The sequence below is a fragment of the Schistocerca nitens genome, unplaced genomic scaffold (genome assembly GCF_023898315.1).
Source record: "Schistocerca nitens isolate TAMUIC-IGC-003100 unplaced genomic scaffold, iqSchNite1.1 HiC_scaffold_380, whole genome shotgun sequence".
NCBI classification, from domain to species: Eukaryota; Metazoa; Arthropoda; class Insecta; order Orthoptera; family Acrididae; genus Schistocerca; species Schistocerca nitens.
Window position 1 is genome coordinate 651,042 of NW_026045914.1, and position 26,860 is coordinate 677,901.

The 26,860-nt window shown below is 42.9% G+C and overlaps 1 protein-coding gene across 1 annotated transcript in view; it reads left to right on the top strand.

Annotated features, from left to right (window-relative positions):
* LOC126230336 (dehydrogenase/reductase SDR family member 11-like) overlaps window positions 1-26,860 on the top strand; it is a 183,631-nt gene that overhangs the window by 112,022 nt on the left and 44,749 nt on the right. Inside the window, exons 7-8 of the mRNA XM_049942395.1 lie at window positions 21,593-21,718; window positions 23,780-23,926. Of these exons, the coding sequence (XP_049798352.1) occupies window positions 21,593-21,718; window positions 23,780-23,926 (273 nt within the window). The remainder of the gene's footprint in view (window positions 1-21,592; window positions 21,719-23,779; window positions 23,927-26,860) is intronic.

Genomic DNA, 26,860 nt, shown 5'->3' on the forward strand with positions numbered 1-26,860 from the left:
GTTTTCTGCTAACAATCCAGTACTCCCCAACTCGTTTTATACTGCCAGGTCAGCCTCTTGCGACATCTAATCATTAGTTACACATTAGAGTGGACTGTACCGATACTACTGTATACTGTGATAATAGTTCGCTGTCTCACTAAACAGAAGTACCTGCCCTTGCTTCTAACGATGACTCACCATGAATAATGACACAGTCTTTGGTGACATGTATTTGTTTGATGATTCAAGCCTTTTCACGGCCTTCTAGCAATCCTACTTGTACTGATTGCGTGAGACTTTCATGCGATTGCCCTGACCTCTGTAAAACAACCTACTGGTTTAAAATGCTTTTCGTTTCTATAGGCTATACACCCATTTTCAGTGGTGGATACATTTGCGGAATCCAGTTTCACAGCTTCTCTGAAGAACAGAACAGTCAGTGCTCGTAGTTTTGCCTTTATCTCGGTTCAAAACAGTCCCAGCTTTGTGGGCTGCTTACCACTATGAGTTGTTACAGTTATTTGCTCGGTCTCTTTACTTTACATGTTTGCAGTGACAACAGGTTTTTTGCTGGATTTCGTTATCCAGAACTATGGCACTCTGTGTCAGCAATCCACCTATCTACTACGCTAGTGGCGAGATGGTGGCCTCCAATTAATTTGAGTATAACAAGAAGATGTGACCAGTCGCATGACTGGCAGTCAAGATATTGGAAAAAACAGCAAATGTGACAACAGCACTGCATAGGAGAACTCTAGGCTTCGATCAAGAGATCAGACGAATGTATCGAGAACCCGTGTGCTGGACCCGTCAGTTAATGCTCTTTCGTCTGTCTTACAGAATCCTCAGCAGCTTCACTACGAACCAGACAGTGAATTCGATCTAAGCAAAGTAGAAGGCACCACCAGTTATCATTTGAGATGTTCAGCGACCGCAGCGAGGCACAAGGGGTATGACAAGGTCGACCTATACCACCAATGCCACAACAGGAGCAATATCTACGATTAACACCACATAGAAGGCCACGAATGTCTACAAGACAGCTTTTTGGAGAGCTTAAATTTGATGAGATGCACGTCCAGTACAGTTGTGTGTTACTCACCAGACGGCCCTCGACGTGCGTCCGTTTCTTGGTGTTTCAGAGGCTGGCTCGTACGAAGAGGCACGTAGTGAATGACTACGAAAAGTGTGAATCTCGTTTCAGTTTGTAGTACAGTTCTTTTGTCAAGCACAAAACGCACGTATCGAGGCCACAGCATATGTCCAGACCATTCCCCACCACAACGGAAGAGTAATAAAATTAATCCTTCAATTCATATCTCAGATTCTAACTGAGAAAAAAAAAAAGAGAAAGATGCGAATAAACTGACGCTTAGCTGAGACGAGTCGATTAATTACTTCACAATTCATCAAACTTAAATACTGAACTGACACTACTAGATTAGTTTTCCCACGTCCACAGACATTATCGAGTTATTGTCTACATACAGTTCCATCAGTTGGAGACGCAGAACAAATTTAACATTTCACGATTAATTAATGTAGGAAACGCCCCAGATGGTGAAATCGGGCCTCTGGCCGTTATTTAGAGTCGCTGTTGAAGCCACGCCGTGACGGAGGCACACACAGTACTCCCGCGTTCTGAGAATTCTCTCCAGTTCAGGTCACCCAAGTTGAGAGCCGGAACTCGGCCACCCCTGACGGCCAGGACAGAAAAAACGTTTCCACCTCTCACACCTGTTCGGATGGCTACAAGGACGGAGCTGTAACGTAGCTCATTGACCGAGTCTGTAAGCAATCAGAGGTGCAGCTCCCCAGTCCATTCCGTTGCAGTCTGGCGCAACATCGCCAGCTTCAGTGTGCGGTACTTACCGTCCTTTGGTGGATAGTGCTTTCCATTACCATGGAAACGGCCTAATTTAACAATCCGTGAACCACTTGTTATGTTTAGAGGTACTAACCTCATCGAAATTACAGTACTTGGTACTCTGCTACATCTACCATTGCGCCGAGAGGCACTGGTGCTGCAGACTGACATGTAGTGTGGAAAGCTGTTTGGACCGACCGTTGTTACTGTTATCGGGTGTCCCGTTGTTTGGTTTTTCTGGTATAGCGATATCCTTTATTTCATTTCAGTGCTCTCCCAGGGCTGTGGTCTGTATGCTGAAGATGGTTTTCTTGTGTTAATTTATATACTTTCAACTTTGGCAAGTCTACTGCTTGCCCAGTGGCTGAAATCCGTGTGTCATAACGTATAGTAACTTGTACAGAGTTTCCTTCCATTTATGTGCTCATTTTTGAGTATATATTTCTCTAGATTATCTCGACTTTCAGTGTCTGTAGGTTCGCTAATTCCCTTTTCGTAAATCAGTTCCTTACTAGGCGATGAAACATCTGCTGTAAGAAATGAAGTCCAACGCCTGGAACAGATGATCGACTGGTTAGCGATCTGCTACAGAACAATGTTAGTCTGTGGTTCTTCACTAATCTGCTGCAGTTACATCCACCAACACCCGAAGGCTACAGACGTGGCGACTGTGTCAGGATCGACTAGACATCTCAGCCAACATATCTTAAGTTTGTAACGGTCGTGAGTTTCAAACGCTCAGTCCAGCTACAGTTATTGGCCGCTCTTTACTGAGTCATAGCTTTGACAGGAAAATGACTTAATTCCCGCTGTCCTTCAGTTTTTTAATTCAGTAACAAAGGAAATCAAGAAAACTTGGCGCTCTGTGCCGTCTCAAAACTATAATGATGGTACACAACCAATAGCAGCCGCTTCCGTTACAGACGTTGCTTAGGAAAGCTAACGAGCACAGTCAAGATACTCCCGCTGGCTGTGTGTAGTGATTTGGGATGTGAGCTGAAGTGCCCGCATAATCCTTTGTAAAACTTACAGGTGGAAGAATATCTCGTATCAGTACAGGCGTATCAAAGTCCACGCATGGCTTGCCACTGTTCTGGATCCACATGAAAGCTATTTGTTGGCACATGTGCACGATTCTCGACGATCTAGTGAGTTGGTCGTGGCGTTACACTTCCAGGTTCATCAACCACAAAGGTGGCCCCCAGTTTACATCTCGTCCCTGGATCGTCGAACTGCAGCAGTGAGGAGTCACTGTTCGCCGGACAAGCCTTTACCATGCAGCCGCAGACACAGTTGAACGGCGTTCCCTCGAAGTGGGGAAACAGACACGGATCCACTGTGTTCAGCTCAAAATACCAAATGGGTACAATATATCGCATAGTTCGAAGAGATCATTTAATAGTTTGATCCACGATTGTACAAGTTATTCTGCTATTGAGGTTACGCTCCAGACACCAGTAATTATGCCTGTCAGTGCCGCAGTGCAGTTACCTCCTTCCCCAGAAGAGGTATTGCAAACAAAATGTCAAACACGCTAACAAGAACGAGGTGGAAGGAATCTCACCAGAAGGAGCTACATGATCAGACAGCCGAGCATCCTACGTTTAAGGAAGGCGATTTGATTCTAGTCAGAATCATCACCGATGTGATCTCGTAGAAAAGAAAGTAGTCAAGATCTATCATCTGTATGTGCTCCCTAAGGAGTCGTATAAATACTGGGCGACGACCGCTACGAAGTTGTCGACCCAGAAACTGGTGCCGTGAAAGGCATACAGAACATTGCAAATATCAGGCTGTTCATCATCTCTTCACGCCCATGGATTAATTTAAAACTCCACTTTAGCATTCTCGAGTGTCATTTTGTGATGATAAAGTAGTTCACTTGACTTTAATTTCCTTAGGGTTAAGGGGTGGGTGAGTTTATGACAGTTATCCTTTGCCCTGCATATTCCTGGGGTAATGTGCTCCTACTTATAAGTTGTGATTTGCGTAACTGTGTGCCTTAGGAAAAGGCTTGGGATTTACTGAAAGAGTGACAACCGGAAGTATAGAGCACATGTCTGGCAATGGGGATAGCAGACAAGGGTAGCAATAAAGTGGATTTAGATCTCCTTGGGGCATGTGGAAAAGGGAAAGCGATTGCCGTGCGTGACAGGCATGACATGAGCAATCATGAACAACTCCCCTACTAATATTTACTGGACACATAAGGTTTGAGAATCTACCTGTAACGCCAAGTCATTCACAAGAGTGTCGAGAAGTTGGAATGAACCACCTCCGCCTCCCATACCCATAAAGATGCCTCAATCTAGAATGAAGGCATTTTTTGTTTTTTTTTTTTTTGTTTTTGTCATCAGTCTTCTGACTGCTTGATGCGGCCCTCCACGAATTCCAATCCTGTGCCAACCTCTTCATCTCAGAGTAGCACTTGCAACCTACGGGCCACACAGCATGGTACTACACTACATTACAGTACTTTGTATTAAAACCAAGCTAGTTTACTTGTTTGGACAGTTACCCCATGCGGCACTGAGATACAACTCAGGGTCCACAGGGGCTGTGCTGCTGTGCCACCAAAGGTGTGCAGATTTGTAGGTCTACATCTACATCTACATCTACATACATACTCCGCAATCCACCATACGGTGCGTGGCGAAGGGTACCTCGTACCACAACTATCATCTTCTCTCCCTGTTCCACTCCCGAACAGAACGAGGGAAAAATGACTGCCTATATACCTCTGTACGAGCCCTAATCTCTCTTATCTTAGCTTTGTGGTCTTTCCGCGAAATGTAAGTTGGCGGCAGTAAAATTGTACTGCAGTCAACCTCAAATGCTGGTTCTCTAAATTTTTTCAGTAGCGATTCAGGAAAAGAACGCCTCCTTTCATCTAGAGACTCCCACCCGAGTTCCTGAAGCATTTCCGTAACACTCGCGTGATGGTCAAACCTACCAGTAACAAATCTAGCAGCCCGCCTCAGAATTGCTTCTATATCATCCCTCAATCCGACCTGATAGGGATCCCAAACGCTCGAGCAGTACTCAAGAATAGGTCGTATTAGTGTTTTATAAGCGGTCTCCTTTACAGATGAACCACATCTTTCCAAAATTGTACCAATGAACCGACGACGACTATCCGCCTTCCCCACAACTGCCATTACATGCTTTTCCCATTTCATATCGCTCTGCAATGTTGCGCCCAAATATTTAATCGACGTGACTGTGTCAAGCGCTACACTACTAATGGAGTATTCAGATATTACAGGATTCTTTTTCCTATTCATCTGCATTAATTTACATTTATCTATATTTAGAGTTAGCTGCCATTCTTTACACCGATCGAAAATCCTGTCCAAGTCATCTTGTATCCTCCTACAGTCACTCAACGACGACACCTTCCCGTAAACCACAGCATCATCAGCAAACAATCGCACATTGCTATCCACCCTATCCAAAAGGTCATTTATGTAGATAGAAAACAACAGCGGGCCCACCACACTTCCCTGGGGTACTCCAGATGATACCCTCACCTCCGATGAACACTCACCATCGAGGACAACGTACTGGGTTCTATTACTTAAGATGTCTTCGAGCGACTAACACACTTGGGAACCAATCCGATATGCTCGTAACTTAGTTAGGAGTCTGCAATGGGGCACCGAGTCAAACGCTTTCCTGAAGTCAAGGAATACGGCATCCGTCTGATACCCTTCATCCATGGTTCTCGAGATATCATGTGAAAAAAGGGCGAGTCGCGTTTCGCAGGAGCGATGCTTTCTATGGCCGTGCTGATGCAAGGACAGCAACTTCTCTGTCTCAAGGAAATTCATTATATTCGAACTGAGAATATGTTCGAGAATCCTGCAACAAAACGATGTTAAGGATATTGGTCTGTAATTTTGAGGATCCGTCCTTCTACCCTTCTTATATACAGGCGTCACCTGCGCTTTTTTCCAGTCGCTCGGGACTTTACGTTTGGCAAGAGATTCGCGATAAATGCGAGTTAAGTAAGGAGCCAATGCAGTAGAGTACTCTCTGTAAAACCGAATTGGAATCCCATCAAGATTTATTTATTTTCAACCCATTCGGCTGCTTCACAACCCCAGGGATGTCTATCACTATGTCCTCCACACGGGAATCTGTACGAGACTCAAACGGCGGTATATTTGTACGATTCTCCTGCGTGAAAGGTTCCTCAAATGTTAAATTTAAAATTTCAGCTCTTGTTTTGCTGTCTTCCGTTGCCAGGACCGACTGATCAGTGAGTGACTGGATGGAAGCCTTCGAACCGCTTACCGATTTTACGTAAGACCAGAATTTCCTTGGGTTTTCAGCAAGATCTTTTGCTAAGGTATGACGGTGGTAGTGGTTGTACGCTTCGCGCATCGCTCTTTTTGCAGCAGCACGAATCTCTACAAACTTTTGTCTGTCCTCATTCTCCCGATCTTTCTTGTACCGCGAGTGCAACTGCCTTTGCTTACTGCGCACTCTCCGAATTGCGCTGTTAAACCACGGTGGGTCTTTTTCGTCCGTAACCCACTTTTTCGGTACATACTTGTCCAATGCATGATTTACAATGTGTTTAAAATTTGCCCATAATTCTCCCACGTCCATCGTACCAGAAGTAGATGAAGTCGATTCATTTACTAAGTGGCTGTTAGGGTCTCAGGAAATCCTTCCTTGTCCTCATCGAGGCTCGTCTCCTCACTGCTTCTGGAAGGTTGTCGTCTGTGGATATTTTGCCGTGTTGTGTGTCGTTTCCATGATACGTGGTCTCGTCTTCGTTGCCTCTCTGCTATGTAGGCTTGAAGATCATAAACTGATGTTTTAACCTTACGTGAATTCCGCTGATGCCACAGTTCCTCATTCCTTATTATGTTACATAGTATTCCCAAAGCGTTCCTTCCGTTGTATGTAACATGTAGGCTGATGGCACTTTCTGAGACGATGTGGTCAGGGTGCCGATTGCTCCAAGTTAACAAGTGTAATCAGTAAGCAGTTAGGTATGGACCATGTCCCTACAGCTATTTCTAGCCTGCCCAGATTTCACGTCATTCTCTATCAGTGCATGACATCACTTTCTTATTCGATGTGGCTCATATGTCCAGTATCTCTTTTAGCTTATCATGTTCGCCATTTGTCAGCCAAAATAGTGGACCTGCCTTTCTTAAGCTTAGGTCTAGAGATAGCATGCCTATTGTCACTGCAGCGCCTCGGACGGTGTTGATCTGTTCGGAACTGTCAACTGCAGGAGTACGCTTCCCTGTGCTCGCCGTAGAGTCTGGGCTGTCCTAAACTTTTTGGCTCTGTGAGCCCAAACTATCGATATGTGGCCCATAATAGCGATTACGATTACATTGCGGTACATTTTTTGGGGTCGCAGTGACAGCGGAAAACTGCTTCGGCCAATTGCTGCTACTTCATTGAGGATTTTAATGCCCCTCTGGCAGAAGATTATTATATGTCCGTGAAGTAATTGCGCTTCGTCGACGTTGGTATCAAGATAAACGGCTGCTTGTGATTTACACCGGGTATGGGAAGGCAATTTTCTCCGTGGCTGTACATCATTATTGGTTATCCAGTTAAAAGCGTTTTGCCATTTCTTTATTACTCTCAACTTTTGGGTACAGGTATAATTTCTGATGTGGAACGTACCTGCACCTTTCGCCCTGGTACATTCCTTTTCCCTTACTATGAAACGTCTTCATTCATTCAGTTACTCCGTTCTCATCCTTTTCATCTGGAACGTTTACGTTGTCTTCTTTCCTTCTATCTTTCTTTCTCATTTTCCCCGTACTTTTCATGCACTGCACTGACACAGAAAAGGGCGTGGAAACCTCCATCTGTAGCACTTTTGTGTTCCCTTACGTTTAGAATTTAAAGAGCTTCAGTCGTATGTGTACACGTAATTTTCAATGTGGGTATTTTACAGGGAGCTCTGTTATTTAGCACTTTATACGCCCAACCTGTCCAGTTGACTTAATGTAGAAACAACTCTAAGCATTGCTCCTTCGTTAGTTCGTTAACACGTTGAACGTATCGTCATTGTGTGCTGCCGTTCACTCTTCTTAACACGACATTTACCCCTCACGATCAGGTAATTTTGACCATCACGCCATTCAGTGTCGGCTGTTATCTCCAAAATCAGAAATAAATTTCAATACACTGAACGAATTATAGATCCTCGCGTTGCTTTAATGCATAAATTTACAAATTTGATGGCGAATGTCTCTTCCAATCATATTTCGTGCTCATTTTCGCCAGAATATCACAATATGAAAATGTTTCGATCTGATCACAATAAAATAAACCGAGACCGGTTCTAGCTAAACTAACTGAGAAAAATGTAGGTTTTGCTAATTGTCTCTCTTACCCATTTATTTTGTTGTTCTGGGCGAACTTTAAATTAGATTCCGGATTTCCGGTGATGAAGAAATAAATTTTTTGTTTTCTTCTTTTCATACGAGGGTTGTTGTATTGAATAACAGACAGATACAAACAAATCGCGTATGGTTAGAATGTTTTCTACAGTCACAGACGATGGGAACTCTTCAGGATTGTTCCCAGGCGAGGGTCACAACAATGAAACATCGTGGGACGTGGTGCGTGCGTTGCCCAGCATTTGTCTGCCTGGTGAACATAAGCTTTTGGGGTGCGTTTCGCTGATTGTAGAAAAAGAATCTGCTGAAAAGTGAAGTGAGTTGCACATCTGTGCTAGAAGGAGCTAAAGTCGTCGCCGAAAAAGGTTGATTACTGAAGACAGGCAGATATCAGAGGAAACCATGAAGCCAGTGGAGGTAAGTGACCAATAACTGTTTACACTGAGCCATCATCAACGTCTAAGGAGAAACCTCGACTGTGTGCAACAACCAAAAACCCGCTACTGTTGAATGCTATTATCTCATACGTAGTAATCAGAATAATATAGAGTTTCGTATGTGGCACTCACAGTCTCCATCGTGAATCGCCTATCACTGTACATAGAAATCTATACTCCGCAAGCCACTTTACGGCGTGTGGCCGAGAGTGCTTGTGAATTCCCACCCTTCCTGTTGTATTCGCGAAAGGTGCTTGAGAAGATAACATAATAATTCGCTACCGTAACTTCTCTAAACACTCAGGGTTTCACTTTTTTATGATTTCGCGGGAGCTGGAAGCGAGAAAATATTATCCTGCCCTATCCTCTTCGGAACTCACTCTCTCCCAATTTCAACAGCAGCTTCTCCGCGGTGCACAACTACTCTTGTAGCCTCTCCCACTGGAGTTGAGCATTTCCATAACGCTCTCGCACCTGCTAAATAACCCCGTGACGACACATATCCATCTCCACTGGATCTCCTGCAACTCTTCTATTACTCCAAGATGATAAAATGTGTAGAGTAATCAGCAGTACTGAAGCATTGGTCGAGCAAGGTTTTTTGTAAGTAGCTGTTTTCGTGGATGAACTGCATTTCCTCAAGACTCTTCTAGTGAGTCTCAGCTTGGCATCTGGTTTTCCTACAATTATTTGTACACCATCATTCGGCTTCATGCCACTTCTGCGTGTTTTATCGTTGTTTCAGTTTCCATTGATATATCACCAGTACCGTACTCGAACAATAATGGACTTCTTCAGCAATCTATAGACAGTGTGTTATAATGAGAAGAATTTAAACGGTACAACCTGTTACTGTGCCACTAATTGATTCACTGCAGAAATTTATCCATTTTGCTTATAGTCTTTTGGCATTTCAACCTTCCTACAGACGATGGATGCATCTCCGTGTATTCCCAAAGAACTTTCTACGTTAACTACAAAGCTGATCAAGGTCTTTGTTTTCAGAAAACTCTTTTTTAACTTTCTTCCTGCAAAAGGTTCATAATGCTTAAATATAAAAAATATTCCACTATTCTCCGACAGATTGTCTTGGCATTACAGTGATATAATTATATCTATCTATCTGACGATCCTTCTCGAAAACGGGAGTGGCCTGCATCCAATACGTTGACATCCTCAGTTGCTCAGGCGACCTACAATAAAGAGTTACTTGAAGGGCAACAAGTTCTTAGAGTAATCTCTACAGCATATTCCAGCATTTTATCAGGTCCCGATGTGTTTCATCTGTTGAGCGATTTTAGTTGATTTTCTTTTTTGTGATAACTTGTCTCGAACTACCACCTCGGCGTTTGTCCAGTGACTGAAAGGAGGTACCCTATTGCAATCATCCGTGGTGGAAGTTTTTCTGAAAATCGGATTCATCTGTTTGGTTTTCTCCTAATTATCTACCATTTCGGTGCCAATATGGTCAACCGAAAGACCGAATAAAACATTCCGATTATTTAAGGCGATCTTCAGGGGACTGCTAACTCTGCAAAGGATTAACACTTAAGGGAGTCGCGGTATGGCCCGTCTGGTCTCTATAAAACTGTTGATGTGAGCAACGTATATTGCTTGCGCTAATTCACGTGAATCTAATATCACGAGTCCACAGAGTAGATGCAGTACTCGGGAATAAGAAGTTGCTTAATTTTAGCTCTATCTCACCGTCTCTGGTGTGTTCGTGTTTCTCCCAAGCGTAGTGAGTCTACGTCCGGTAAAATGGTTCATCAGTAATTCTCCGACCTACCGCCATCAAAGATAAGTCTTTTGCAGTATGTGCTTCGCAACTAGGTCGCCTTTCATCCGGTGTCAACCATATTAAACTTTTTGACAACCAGGACTGTCTGAATGCGATCCCTTAATTCCTTAATCACGCGTAATCCGAATGTAGCACTGTGATACCAAAATCAGCATCCCAATTAAGAATTTTATTTTCATTTAGTAAAACCTGTATGTCCAATCACCAGAAATGAATTGTGTTAACCCCACAAGAAGATGGGTTTGAATAGAAAATAAAAGATATTGCAGCTATAAATCATTACCACTCTTTCCTCACAAAATCAGAATTTTGTTTTCCACTGCTGAAGCATTGCGAAGAAACTACGTTCGTATAGCAACTTATGATCAGCATAGCAATAACATTGTTGTTTACTGAAAGTGATTCGAAATATTTCATACAGGTTGACATGCTCAGAAAAATGTGATAAATGTCATTTTTAGCTGTTGGGAAGTTGAGGTCCAGTACCTTGCACGTCGGTACGATGTCGCGTCGGCAACACACAAGAAGTTTCGTTCCTGTCACAGCATTTTATAGCTAAGTACTGTCAGTAAGAAGAGAATTCAGGTTTTGTAAATGTTATTTGCATGTTCCTGAAATCTCGATATTTAGTCTTTTATTCGGACACAACGGTATATCAGTCACAGAAAACGTTTATATGGAATAGAATTAGTTAAACGCCTCTAAGTGTGTTGTGCATATTAATTAAAAGATCTACTATCATAAAAAAACGTGTGGCGATGCCACCGTATTTTATCATCTTGCAACAGCTGCATTTTGTGCTGAGGTGTGCATTGACAACGCAACGACTCATAGTAAACGCAACTAGCATTTATTTTCCGAATCTCAAATGTTTGTCCACTATGTATTGGTCGTTGATACATTTACTGAAATTTATGACAAATGCAGTGAAGGTAATTGTTTAGCGTTGTCGATAATAGAATAGCTTCACTACTTAGGGAGACATCACAGACTCAAAACAAAAAAAAGAAACATTTCTAAAGGGATGTTACCTGTGAACCAGCTATTGTGTGGGAAGAAATATTGAGTGAATTTCTTGAGTTCCAGGTACAAATTTGGAAGATGGAAGCTTAATTACTAGGAGTCAAACTATTGACTAACGATAATAAAATTTGCCAACAGATCAAAAGGATGTCTCGAGCTATGTTGGAACTTCAGCTTATGCCGTGGATCACAGTATCACAATATCACAATATAGCTGACAGGAAAACATGGGTTTGGCAACAGCTTGACGTGCGGATAAGACAAAGATGTGCCACCATAAGGATCATCTATTCTCAGTCGTACCAACTGGCATCTGCCTGAAGTGACTTACGGAAACGCGGTAAATTTCAGCTGAGACCGCTGAAGAGCTCGAAACATAGGAAACTAAAGTGCATTAACCTCTCCGCCAACGTGTGCTGCTCTTCCTACTCGTCCACATTCAAAATATACGTCGTAGCTGATTAAGATTGATGTGGGCTATTCCATTACTAAGGTCTGCGGGGTTGTGAATTCTAAATCACAGAGAAAATCCGATGAAACCTTGCACAGATGTCTCCGGCAGTGTCCCAGATGTGCCCGTCAATAGCGTCTTGTCACTCTTTTCAGTTCTGAGAGAACGGAGATGAAGTAAAAATTCACAGAAGATAGTGTTCCCCGCCAAGAACAAATGGCTGCCCAGGGATTTCGCCTTATTAGATGCAACTCACGTAACGTAACTGTTAGGCATTTCCATGACACTTCTGGACACACACTGCAGCGGCAATGAAGATGCTCCTGCAGCGTTTTCGCTGAAAATTGTTTGATTTCCTGCCCTACAGCCAGAAATGGCTCCCTCTGGGTGTCATCTCTGCTCACATGAACCGCTCTCCATGAGGAAGAGTTGGTTTCACGTGGAACAGAGACGAGCACTGCGACACCTGCAACAAATCGGCGCCTTGTGTCAACTGTCACAGATCATCCACCATGCAGTCCCGACTAGACAAGACTGCAGACCAGCCTATAGAATTCTCGGAAAGCGCAGGCAACTGCCTTCTAAGGCGACGGTACTGCAAGTGTAGTACAAGGGTGCGACATTTGTCTAACGCTGATCGGCGACTATGTAGAGAAGTAGATGGATGGTGTAGCCAAGTTTTGCGACCCGAGCAATGTGGAGCAATGGTTAGCATAGTTGACTCGTGGTGGCGCGGAAGACGGTTCAAGACCGCGTTCGGCTATCCGGATTTATGGATTTCCGTGGTTTGTAGCTAATAAATACACACATATCAGGTACAGACACAATATACCAAACACAACTCAGGAGAGAATGAGAAGCATCCACATGGACAATATCACCTTTATGTAATCACAGATAAACACAAATTTCATTTAGTCGTGTTTTTACCTCATGTAAATCAAAAAATGTTTTGAATCCTCCTGAATATTGAACTTAGATATCGTGAATGAAAATTTTATGTCGGTGGTCAGTGTTTTTTCTGGGACCAAAAAGACTGAAATACTAAATTACAAAAATTCTTGATATTCACCAAATATTAGGACATATAGTGTATATTTTACATCAGTACTCACACACGTTTTTCATCCTGGTAATGACTTATTTCCGCGGATTAATTTGTTGACCTTTACTTATAAACTGCCGACTGATATATAAATGTGCAATTACCACAGAATATTAATTTATTATTAAATGCGAAGAAAAGATAAGGAAAGTTTACGTACGAGGGGCCCTCAAATAGTAAGTTGGAGATTGTCGTGATAGGCCAAGTAACTTGCAAGCTACTCGGTTGACTTTTCAGCTTCGCAGACGGAAGTTGAAATACGCTGGCGCTAGAGTGCTCTGAGTTTTAGCGTGTAACATGTCTCTGTGCATCTTAACTATGTCGTTGCGTGAGAAATAGAATCTCAAAAGACAGAAAATACGAATTCGGAGAGTTCGTCTACACATGGAACACAGACGATGGCTGTGACATCTGCAACAATCCGTCGGTTGTGTTCAGTGCCATGGATCATCGCCCGTACATTCCCGACTAGATCTCGCCTGTTTTCCATCTGTTTCAAAAACTTAAAGATTACCTTCGAGGACTTCGCTTCAATAGTAATGAAAGGGTGCAAGCAGATGTGATGTAGGCATGAAGAATAAAGGTGTAGAATGCTCTCTTACACTTCAAACTAACACAGATACATGAGACAGTTTAGCAACATAGTTACCAAATCTCTGTAAATAGGCCTCGGGGCCTTCCATCAGTCCTTCAATTACTCGACGACAGAAAACCGCTCGTTGGTCACGGAGCCTTTCCAGAACTGCTAAGTGTTTTTCTTCATCGCGGATAAACCGCGACTTCTTTGAATCAATTCCTCGATTCTCTGGACATTGTCGTCTGCGACCCAAGTCGATATCGACGGCCTTCCTTTCCTATCAGCGTCATACAATGCTGTTCAGTATTGGTTAAATTGATAACACCGTTTCAATACAGCGGGACGCGTCATTGCATTTTGTACACACACAGCCAGAATTCACGGTTAGTTTGTGTGCAATTTAGATGTTTTGCCCACAAGAATCGGACTGTCTCGCGCAACTCAACTTAGTAGCACCTTCCCAGTCGCCGTTCCATTTCACTCTGAAGCTGTGACGCAGTTACTATCCGTACCGCAGTGTAGCTGTGTCTGCAGGAGTCTCAAGGATTGTCTCTCTTCTCATAACGTGCCAGTCCAGTTGCGCAGTGATCTTAGCGTGGGATAACGTGTGTTACTCTCTGGAGTAGCTGCGTATATGGCGCAATTCTGCTATTTTTATGGTATTGCAATAAGCAGTTCGTTTTTTCTGAGAGACAAATGTATTTAGTGCACTTCATAACCTGAAACACTTACAGCTGGGCAACAACCATCTGAATCAAATTCTCCGTGTTGTATTCAGTATCTCAGGTGGACACGGCACATGGCATGGAGCATCTTTACTGTCAGTGTTGGCTCAGGGTTTGGTGTTCTAGAGCATTTCCTCATTCGAAATGCATCGCTTTTGTCATCACATTCCACCTCTTCTTCCTCACTCTCTTCTGCGCCTTGCATTCTCTACTGTGAATGTGAATGTGTATGTCGTTGCCGGATGTGTACAAAGTGCTGAATCTCTTAAGGCTTTTTAAATAAAGCGTACGTTATTAACATTCTACACCATTATTCTTCATGCCTACTGTGGTGTCACCGCCAGACACCACACTTGGTAGGTGGTAGCCTTTAAATCGGCCGCGGTCCGTTAGTATACGTCGGACCCGCGTGTCGCCACTATCAGTGATTGCAGACCGAGCGCAGCCACACTGCAGGTCTAGTCTAGAGAGACTCCCTACCACTGGCCCAAGTTGTACAGCCGACTTTGCTAGCGATGGTTCACTGACTACTTACTCTCTCATTTGCAGAGACGATAGTTTAGCATAGCCTTCAGCTGCGTCATTTGCTACGACCTAGCAAGGCGCCATATTCAGTTACTATGTCTTCTGAACAGATAATACTGTGAATCATGTACCGTCAAGTGCGACGTTCATCATAATGGATTAAAGTTAAGTATGAAACTAATTACGTCCGCTTTCCGAATTCTAATTCCTTGTTCCAGACCTCACGCCAGTATAGTCCTTCCCTCCTCACGCCAGCCTGCGTGAGCTAAAACGCGTGCTATTTCGGCCTCCTCTCGTAACACGGTGTTGGCTCCTCTGCCAACCCAACACCTACATCACCTCTGCTTGCACCCTTTCATTACTACTGAACCGAAGTCTTCGATGGTAATCTTTAAGTTTTTGAAACAGATGGGAAACAAATGAGACCTAGTCGGGACTGTACGGGGGATGATCCATGACACTGAACACAACCGACGGATTGTTGCAGATGTCGCAGCCCTCGCCTGTGTTCCATGTGTAGACGAACCCTCCGAATTGGTATTTTATGCCTTTTGAGATTCTGTTTCTCACGCAACGACATAATTACGATGCACACAGACATGTTACACTCTAGCACCAGCGTATTTCATCTTCCGTATGCGAAGCTGAAAAGTCAACCGAACAATTTGCATGACACGTAATACCTCAACCGATCTTGTGAACAGAATAAAAAATTTGGAGGCATTACTTTTCATCATTACATTGTTTTCAGCAAATAAACGATCTCTTATTATATAGCGGAATATATACACATATACAACCTGAGATTACCTTTCTTTAATCAAACCGCGCCAACAGTGCGATACAGCTTTCTTCAGTCGGATGCTGAAACTTACTGGGAGATTCCAGGAACGGAACCAAGTGTTGAACAGAAAACATATGGTGCAAAGTACAACCTACAATCAGGCACAACAAGTTCAGTTTATTATTTGGATACAGTTACCAGCCTCCTCCTCTTCTGAAATTTTCGAAACCTGCTGGAGCTTCTAATAGGTGCTTTTATTGGAGTGTAGTACTGACTTCTATAGTACACTAAAAGGCCCCAATCCTCTGCCCATTCTTCCTTGGAAAGTTTCGTCTTCCGCAACCTGAATTCTTAGGATGGTAAATGACATTAATTACAGGGTGAGAAACACCGGCCTTGTTCGTCACCTATTCGTCCTAGTCATTGTAAACTAATACCAAGTGTCCTCGGTTCCATGGAAAGGAGATTCATGCACCTCTTCGCTTATTTGCAGTACCCGAATATTCATTTTACTGATCCATGGACATTGCTGAACACATTCGTATACACATTTGGATTGTTACGCTACAGAACGTTCTGGAGCACCGTGGGACGACCAGATCTGAGAGTCTCTCGAATCGCTATAGCTTCTGCTGTAGAAAATGAGAAATGTGGTGGAAGACGAAATTGCTTGGAATATTTCAGTTTCTGAACAAGAAATACACGTCGTACTGCTGAAATCTCTTGCAAGCACAAGCCATTAGTATAAACATGAACAATGTTCGTCGAATACGACAGTTGAGCTGTAGTAGAGAATTTTGAGGTTTACAAACATATGTAGTAATGGAGTACGAAATGGGCCTATGTAGATATGAGATTGAATTCAACCGCAGGTGTTACACACCGGATCTAATGTTTTAACTAGTCAGCAATTAAGACGCTACATTTCCGATTTGGATCTTATGTGCGGAAGAATTTATCTTACATCCCGTAGGAGGGTGATTGATCTACTGTCGGACTGCTGTCCCTCTAGACCAATAAATCTACTCGCCGAGTACTTAGTCGTCATGCACAAAATCTAACGAATTCTCTCTGGTCTGAATTCCAGTTACGGTTTCTGAGTTTCCTTGTTGTACTCCACACATCAGATATCTTAATATCTCTATTCATCGTTTCACAATATTTTATCCAGATAAGACGTTTTTAGTTTTCTTTGCAAACCGTTAGTTTCGCATCCGTCTTCTAGCAGTGCAGATTGTCTGCTGAAGATAAGGAGAGCTTATATTGCTTAAATGCTACTCCACGTTGCTCAGTAATTGTGAGGATTCCGTCTCCCATGTCACAGAGCTTTTAATCTATTACGGAGAAGCATGTCGTTTTTGGGATAGAGAGATCTGTCACATTTAACACATTGAACAATGTGTAGTAGGATACGTGCTGTGGATCCGTTTCTGGCACAACAGCTACTGTATTCTCCACGATTGTTTGAAAGAGTGCCAAGGAGTGTTAGGGAAGAATTTTGCTGTCGGTTTGTCATCATAACATTAGGGAAATGATCGGATCCTAATGCATCATGCCATATTAAGTAGAAACATTATCATCTGGTAACGAACATAACGTGATATCGTCAACAGAGCTGCCTTTGTGGGGGAAGACACATCAGGAGAGGACAGCCATCGTTGACAATTGACAGTATGTAAACAACGAAATCGGTAGCACCCGTCGTAAAGGGTGTGAAAGCATTTATTACAGAAAATCAATTTTAGTCACCGAGTAACCACCTTCAGTGCAAATATTAAAGTCTTGGAGACCCACATAATAATAGCAAATATTACAACTTCAAGTTGGGATAAAATGCCTCTGAGCACTATGGGGCTCAACATCTGAGGTCATCAGTCCCGTATAACTTAGAACTACTTAAACCTAACTAACCTAAGGACATCATACACATCCATGCCCGAGGCAGGATTCGAACCCGCGAATGTAGCGGTCGCGCGGTTCTAGACTGAAGCGCCTAGAACCGCTCGGCCACTACGGCCGGCCAAGTTGGGATCAATATAGAAGAACATGGCTGTTAACGAACAGATTGCTCTTCTATATTGTATACCGAAAAGGAGCATCGTCTTACTGTCACTGTCCCACAGTGCAGGCTCAAAATATGAACATTTCACAATATGTCTTGCTGTGGCAAACGGACACAATCGTTTGGTGTTTTTTGCGTTTGATATGGTGTATGGTGTGTCTTAAGAGACTTCTGGAGGCACCATTAATTTATGGGCGGTTCTCAGAAAACACCCAAAACTTTTTTCATGTATTCTTTCTACCAAAACCGAGCCGCGGGTTCTAAGACGGATTTTAATAGCATACGACTGGAGTTCCTACGATATACTCCTACAATACCGAGCGCAGATAACCTTGAAAGTTGTTTTCATATCTTTATCCGTTTCCGTGAGACGAAGGTCGAAAGTTACCCTACTTGAACAAGTAAGATATGCATGTGTAACGGGGTGTGAGGCGAAATAGTAGTTTATACGGCGGAGATTCAAGCGTTTTGCAAGGCAAAGTCGCTGGCAACTGAAATGTACTGCTTCAAGTTTATGAGGTGCACCTTTGGTATCCATAATCGATGACTGAGCGGAGGAAGCCCTAGGGTACGTTCAAGAGAATGGTGGGCTCCACACACTACAAAGTTACATCTACAGATATCGTAATGTTAATGCTGTTTCCTGATTACAATAGATATGTGATCATCCCATCTGAAGCGCGTTCCAAACACCACAGACTACAGTTACCCGTGGGAAGGAGACACTATGTAATAAAATGGATGAATTACACCGTCGCAACCATCTCCGGTTGAAGAGAACTATCGAACATTTCTGAGTTGAAATTGTTAGGTCGTTGACATTGTAATAGCGTCTTAATGCGTAAACGACTCTGTCTAAAGCCATGCAAAGATATTCAAGATCATGCTGTACAGGATTCAAGACGCTGAATTGGCTTCAAGACCGTGGTGTATAGGAGAAAGGTATAAATCATCTGCAACCCGGAGAGTTTCAGGGCCGGGTGAAATGATGTTGTCCGTGGTCCGTATCTCGTGTGTAGTCTTAAAACATATAAGGGCTGGGCATGGAGCACTGAGGCAGTCTTCTCTAGGTTGTACGAGCAATTTGTTCTGCAGTCAGAGCACTGTGTCTTAGAAAGGTTTGAATACCAAACAAAAACGTCTCTGGAATACACATATCCCTTAATTTTTGTAGTAGAAGTGAGTTTTAAACATTGTCGTGAGCACTTTTACGTCGATAAACGCTAATGCAAAAATGTTGCCTAGTGTTGAACGTTCGAAAAATTTCAAATTGTATAATACGAAGAACGCATAGTTCCCGTTACCCTTCGGAAACCTCACCTGGTTTTCTGAAAGCAAATACTTCTATCGCAGCTACCACTCTGAGTGGGTCTTAATAAACTATCTAAGGGTCCTTCCGGCTCAAGACAACGTTGTACTTCCGGCCTTTGCTTTAGGTCACGGAGCTGGAATAATTATTTGAACTGTTCAGTGAGGAGAGGAGTGTCATCCAAATACCCTCCAAAGTTCGTAGAAACTTTGTCAATGCACTATTTGGCTAATTACACAGCGAAGGATGGTGAACATGACCCACTACAAGGACAGAGTTCGCCGAGGACTGCAGCATTTTCTTCAGCTCTTTTAGCTGAAAAGGTGATCACAGAATATGGCCAGATTCTACGGCTACTGGTGGAATAACGGGACTGCAGTCGTAAGACAAACATTTGGTCCGGGCTCCATTTGCGATTTCTGAGTTTTCATACTGTATTCAACACATCGGACAGCTTAATAACACTATTCAACGTTTCACAATAACTATTTGTTTCAGATGTTCCTGACTTTTTTTTTATTTTTACAACCTGTAGCATATGTCTTCCAGCATTGCAGGCTGTCTTTTTAAGATATGGAGATCTTATGTTACTTACGTGCTAACCAACGCTACGCAATCATTGGTGAAGATTCCGTATTCCATGATATCACAGGGGTGTTAGCGTGTAACGAAGAAGCGTAATACGTTGTGAGCCGAAAACGTAGTTTATGAAGTGGCATAGCACCGATGAACAAGTTGTAAAGTGTCATCACTGACATCAGAAGAGTTCTGGGAAGCCCACGTTGTAGTGCTGAAGCACAGGGCAAGTTTTGTGCGCGTTAAATCCTCTGTGAGGTGTAAAATTAGTCGCGCAATATTTCAGTTTCATATAAGTAATGTATCAAAATTTTACTGACTCATAAAATTCTCTTCATAAGAGTGACTTGCCCTACTGTGGCTGGCAAAAGTGGGGAAGTTGCGGAAAAATGCTTCTACTGGAGGACGAAAACGGCGGACACGCTGTTGTTTAAAAGACTGACAGAAAAGTGGAGTACCAGCTGCCTCATCTTACTTTTCTGAGCACCTTTAAAAATGTCCCAAAAATTTTGGCATTCAGGCAAATTCGCGCGCTTTTTTATGCAGAGAGAGAATGTTAAAACAGCAGAGGAAAAGACACAGACATACTGGAAAATAGTAAAAGATGGTTGTGGCATAGAAAGATCGAAGGAGACATTAGGATTGCGAGAGGAAGAGAGTGTACAGTGGCATAGCTTCGTAGTTGACAGTGCTAGGAAATGAGTGAAGGAGACTGTGCTAGTGATACAGGAGTAAAGGGAAGGTGCAGTTGAAAGGGAATGACAGCCAGTGATAAAGAGAGACAGCGTCTACGACAGTGACATCGAGGACGAGAGAAATAGCGACAGTGAGAAGGCGGCGGCAGTTTGAATGGGTGAATGAAACAGTAGCAGTAATAGAGAGCAAGAGGGAGACAATTACAGCGAGGGGATACAGTAGTAGTAGGGGTGCGGGTTACAGTGACGGGGGGTTTGTTGGAATGAGAGATGCGTTGCGGGTTAAACAGAGTGCGAATATGTTCGCGTGCAAAAGAATTTGGGAAAATTTTAAAGGCGCTGAGGGAAGTATAATGAGGCAGCTGGTAGACCATACTTCAGTCAGAGTCATTTCAAAAAGGAGAATATTCGAATTTTGTGCCCCGATAGGAGCTTTTTCTCTGAAACGAATTTACATATCTTGCGATGTTAGCGTTGAGATCCCCACAGAGCACCAGAGGTTGTTCAACCTTTACCAACAGTGCATTCCACTCCACTTCGCTTACATTGCTTTACGGGGAGAAACATACCGATAACAGGGTGAATGATACAAAACGTAATTATATCTGTGCTTCTGGTATCTACAGTCTTATAGTACGGGAACTGATCCGTGCTTCCAACCACAGCAGGACAGGGACACCGCCTTTCCACTCTGGCCTGCTCGACCTGATAATAAAGAACTCTCTTGAAATGATACGTCTGTCTTGTGCCAAAAAGGTTTCGGAAACGCAAGCTGCAGATATAATTGGATATGAAATCTCTCGGAAGACTTTCTTCATTTTCTTTGGCTGACCGAACGCTCCACTGAACGACCCCGAGAACCGTGATAGGTGATAGCACATACAGTTCCATTTCTTAAATCTCTCATGTGTGCCTCTACTTTGGTGGGGAAGAGTACCTCGGTTGTTAATGTGATGCTGCTGGTGTTACGCGTGTACTGATAGTGGCTGCCAATCTTCGTGAACGTCGTGAAGGTTACTTGCGTGCCTGCTTCATGACATGTCGTTCTTTCCTGGGGTAGAGGAGGCAGGGGGATAGTCTGTGAGTTTCCGGCACTCTTCATGTGATATTTTGTACTTTTATGGTATTTTTCAAACAAATTGAGGAAAGGATCAAGTCCATGTGAGAGCTAGTCCACAAAAAATTCCTAACATACTGACTGCTCTGCAGCAAGAATATGAGGCGGTGTCATTTTGCTGTCTGAATACATAAACTCTGAATCACACGTGTTCTAATGTTCTTTTGTCTTCGCAGGTGCTTTACAGCATTCTGTGCTGTCTGTGTCTTCCCTGCAGGAAGAAGACACGTGATTTGCGGCAGAAATCAAAGAAAGCACGTTCGACGGAAGTCTATGATTACAGAAATGTGGACATGGAGAAGGTAAGCACTGAGCAAGTCTAAGTTGTATGAAAAATTCCACAATGAAGCCAACGACCAGTTACATTACAGTTAATATAGTCACTGATACAGCACCATACAGAATCTCACTGTATCAGCTTCTGGACTCGGCTAAACTCTCTCAACTTCTCGTCATAAACAAGCCATCGCCAAACGACAGCTCCTCCTGCAGTGCACACTCACCCCACCGTTTTGTAAGTGCATTTTCAGTGACAGTGAAATAAGTGTGGGTCGAGCCACGTAACCCAATTGCAGCCACACGTCTTCGTATCCATCACCCCCGTAACACTAGCCGCTCACTTTCCTATGATCTTCGGATCGGCGTAATAGCTATACCTGCTTACAAAAGGACTCGTTATAACTGGTGAGAACGGTAACAACACTAATGGTTGGAATTAAGCTAGTAAACTGAACCGAAGAAAACATTTCGGCTATACACGTACGCATCCCGGACCGACCAAAACTTCCATATGTCGCATATTGCCCATATTTTCTATGTTCGCATTTTGTTGTGCATGCGGAGGGAGAGACTAATTATTACAACCATCACACAGTCTGTGTTTATACGATGTCTGTATATTACATTACAATTTCCTTCAGTCAAGCATGCAGTCATTAACGGTTTGAGAAAAGAAGACCGCGTACTTACGTTCTTCCTACTAGGAGGCAATTTCTATACATAATGTGGCAATCAGTCGCAACGCTGCGGACAGCAGCATCCTGTCTTTAATAAATAGTAGAGTGAAGTACGCATGAAGGCAACCGAAAATTACGTTCAGTCGATATTGTTACAGATTTGTGGGTCAAACGGTAAAAACATGCCTGGTAGGATCTAACATCGCTCCTTTTGAGAATATTCAGGAGTAGCAATTGATGAATGGTTCAAATATTTAGGAAAACTTTATATCTTTTAATGGATAACTTCATTTCCATTTGTGGATGTAACCCAGTCATGTCACACAATCGCAGACTACGCGGTATTAAAATAGGTGCACAGTAGATTGTAAAACGTCTACAGTTATTTACGTCATCAATACTCTTCCCAGCGTGCTACTGCGAGGAATGTCACATGTTTCCCATTTCTGACATCATGATATTAACCATAGCTATATGACAGAGCATAATTTTCATGAGGCCATCAATAAGGATATGCGTTTAGTGTACACAGATGGCTTAAATGGATCTGAGAACTATGGGACTTAACATCTGAGGTCATCAGTCCCCTAGAACATAGAACTACTTAAACCCAACTAACTTAAGGACATCATACACATCCATGCCCGAGGCAGGATTCGAACCTGCGAACATCGCGGTCGCGCGGTTCCAGACTGAAGCGCCTAGAACCGCTCGGCCACACCGGCCGGCTGTACACAGATGTGTGTTCCCTATGTGATATTTGATGTAGCAGGCTTATTCTGAACCAGAGAGTCTTCCAGTCTTTATGTTCTAAACGAATTTTCAAATTCGTCTCATTCGTTGGTAGCATAGAGATCTCAGTGGGACGATGTCAGCTGAATGAATTTGCCTTCTGCGGGCACGCGCTCCATCGACTATACCAACCAAGTACGACACACGACCTGTCCTCACAAGTGTACTTCCTCCAGTGCCTCATTTACCGACCTCCAAACTTCACAGAAAGGCAAAGGTCTCGTACTCGAGTTTCAGTCCGGCATATTCCGGCCTTCATATTTCACTACGTGTTTACTGTATATATCTGTCCACATTTGCTTCACATATTCTAAACCTTTATTGTACATACAATTTTTCTCCTTTAAAGCGCCAGGTTAACTATTACAGGATGCCTTAGCAGTAGCCATATTACCGTGCCACAGTTTTGTCTAGTGTTTTCCATTCTTGTAGCTCTTAGTTCTCTGCCTTATTTGATGTCTTAATTTATAACCGCCATCTGTAGCACCGTACTTCACATCCTTTAAACGACACAGTTATGGACTGCATATGTTGTATAAACTCTGCTTCAGTATTGTAAGTCAAGTGTTTAGAATGTTCGCATCTGTTAGAAAAATATGCAACCCACTCTTCCAGGTTTATGGCCGCTTGAAAAAGAGGAGGTTGTCACAAGTGCCTTCTGTGTTTGAGATATTTCCCTGCCAATGGACCCCAGAATCAGCCAGTCACATCAGGAATGGAGATAATAGTGTGGATTGTACGCTGAAGGGCGGCTATGCAGAGGTAAGTCAATATCAGTACAGCCGTGTGAAGTAAACTCGAAGAAAGGGTAAGAAAGAACGAGAGTGAAGAATGACCAAATAAAGTATCAAATTGTATGCTTTGCAGAATCTGTTACTCTGCCGGATAACTCTTTCATTTGTACATGAAGGACTAAATAAGAATTGCATTTGATTACAATCCAATATTAGTATCGTGCAGTGGTTACAAGAACCTAAGGTAATTCTAAGGTGCAAAGGAGCAATAGTACTTGTGCACTAAGCTTCGTCTGTAAAACTGTCAGGGTTTCGGAACGTATCACTCGTCTCACACGCAATAGTGTTCTTCCGCACTCCACCTTCACTAAATAAGAAACAAAGGTTAACAGTGACTCAGTGCACCAAAATCTGGCAAGAGCTTTCGACGTGCTACCTCAGTCTCCAGTAGGCAAGATATGGACATAGGGAGTGTTAGTTTGGATACCTGTACTTCCGTACATAGGTAAAAGCGTATACCATCAGTTTAAAAAGAAGACGAAACATGACTTTGATTTGTGTGCAGTAATTTCAGGAAGTAGTACGTATCCACTGTAGAAAAATGAACACAAGGGCACAACGATATAACGTATGTTACAGTTCCAGTGCCTGTGACGCTTACCAAGAGCTCATGCAGGAGAAAGTTTAGAAACTTGAAGAATAGTTGATAAGAAAATAAATAACCGGAACAGAGAACACAGACGTGTTAGAGAAGGTATTAGAGCGTGGGGATTCTTAAACAAAAGATAACAGTGCTGTCGTAGAGACCCCCTGTAATGTTCCAGAATCGAAACTCGAGGTTGATTAGGCAGTGTCAAGGAACACAAATTTAAATGACGATGGTAAGAATAAGCTAAGAAAAACTAGTATGATAACAAAGATAATTATAAACATTAATTTACATTTTCGTTAGTAAGCACTCTCACTTGCAATTCCCTACGTATTTAATTGTGTACTGGCACTTCAAATTTATTTGATGTTGTGTCATACGTTAACTGTTTGTTGATGCCTTGGCACTAGTTGCAACAAACTACACATAATTTACTAAGTATGCTCCATAACTATCTTCCTTTGTCTTTTCCCCTTGTATCTCTTACTTCTCTACCTTATTCGCTATCTTAACTTTCAGCACACATCAATAGCAACGTACCAAAATTCTTTTAAAACTACAATTATAGGCTACTTATTGAATATATAGTCTGTTTAATTATTACAATTAAGATATCTAAACCTTTATATCTGCTGTATACATGACGTCTTGTCTAAATTAGTGATGGTAAAAATAAAACTCCCCCAGGTTCGTATATTTGGGCGCTTCAAGGTGATAAATGTGGACGAAGAAATTCTTCCGTCTGTTTCCCACGATTTCAAGCTTCCTGTAGAACCTCGCAACCGCCGGAAGAGACGAGAGAAGAAACAGGAGAAGCCCATTGATGTAAGTCAATATTATTACTACCATGATAAATAAGCAGTAGGGAACGGCCAGGCAGCGTGAGAGGGAAGAATGCACAGATGGTATCTCAGATGGTATGCACTGCGGAATCCGCCACTCTGCCAGGTAATACACTGAAAAGCCAAAGAAATTGGTACACCTGCCTGATATCATGTAGGGCCCCTGCAAAGCACCCAGAGTACCGCAACACAACGTGGCACGGACTCGACTGACGGCTGACGTTGTGTTGGAGGGAACTGACAGCATGAATGCTGCAGGCCTGTATATAAATCAGTAAGAGTTCGAGGGGATGGATATCTCTTCTGAACAAGACATTGTAAGTCTCAATAATGATCATGTCTGTCTCTAGCTGCACACGCCTCACACCATTACTGAGCCTCCACCAGTCCCCTGCTGACATGCAGGGTCCATGGATTCATGAGGTTGTCACCATACCCGTACACGTCCATCAGCCCGATAGAGTTTAAACATAGAGACTCGTTCTTCCAGGAAATATGTTTCCACCCATCAACAGTCCAATGTCGGTGTTGACGCGCCCAGGCGAGGCTTAAAGCTTTGTGTACTGCAATCATCAAGGATATGCAAGTGGGCTTTCCGATTCGAAAGCCCATATCGATGATGTTTCGTTGAACCGTTCGCAGTCTGACACTTGTTGATGGCTCAGCATTGAAATCTTCAGTAATTTGCGGAGAGGTTGCTCTTCTGTCACGTTGGACGATTCTCTTCAGTCGTGGTTGTTCTCGTTCTTGCAGGATGTTTTTTCGGCCACATCCATGTCTGGGATTTGATATTTTACCGGACTCCTGATATTCACGGTACACTCATGAAATGATCGTACGAGAAAATCCCCACTTCATCGCTACTTCGGAGATGCCGTGTCCCAACACTCGTTTGCCGGATATAACACCACATTCAAACTAAGTTAAACCTTGATAACCTGCCGTTGTAGCAGCAGTAACCAATATAACAACTGCACCAGACAGTTATTGTCTTATACAGGCGTTGCGGACCCCAGCGGTGTATTCTGCCTGTTTACATATCTCTGTATTTCAAAACTCATGCCTATAGCACTCTCTTTGGCGCTTCAGTGTATTATTGGGAATCGCTCAAGCTCCATACGTGCTTTCAGAGCATGAGAGACCGCAGCTGACTCTCAGATTTACAAGAAGAACAGAGAGAGACATTCACTCTACTACTGACCAATAATATTATCCTCATCTTGTACAAGGCCCTAAGGTAAAACTAAGGTTGCATGTAAGAATATAAATGTTGAAAGGAATGGTAGGCTATGAAACTGAAGAAGAAGGAAGATGAAGAACAGTACACATAGGGAGACGTGGCTTTAGTATAATTGGTGTAAATTAATCAAAGAATACGATATTAATATGTTCGGAGTAATTATGCATCATCTTATAATATAGCAGGACAGTGTGAATGGAATATGAATTTAAAATATGTAAAAAACAATAT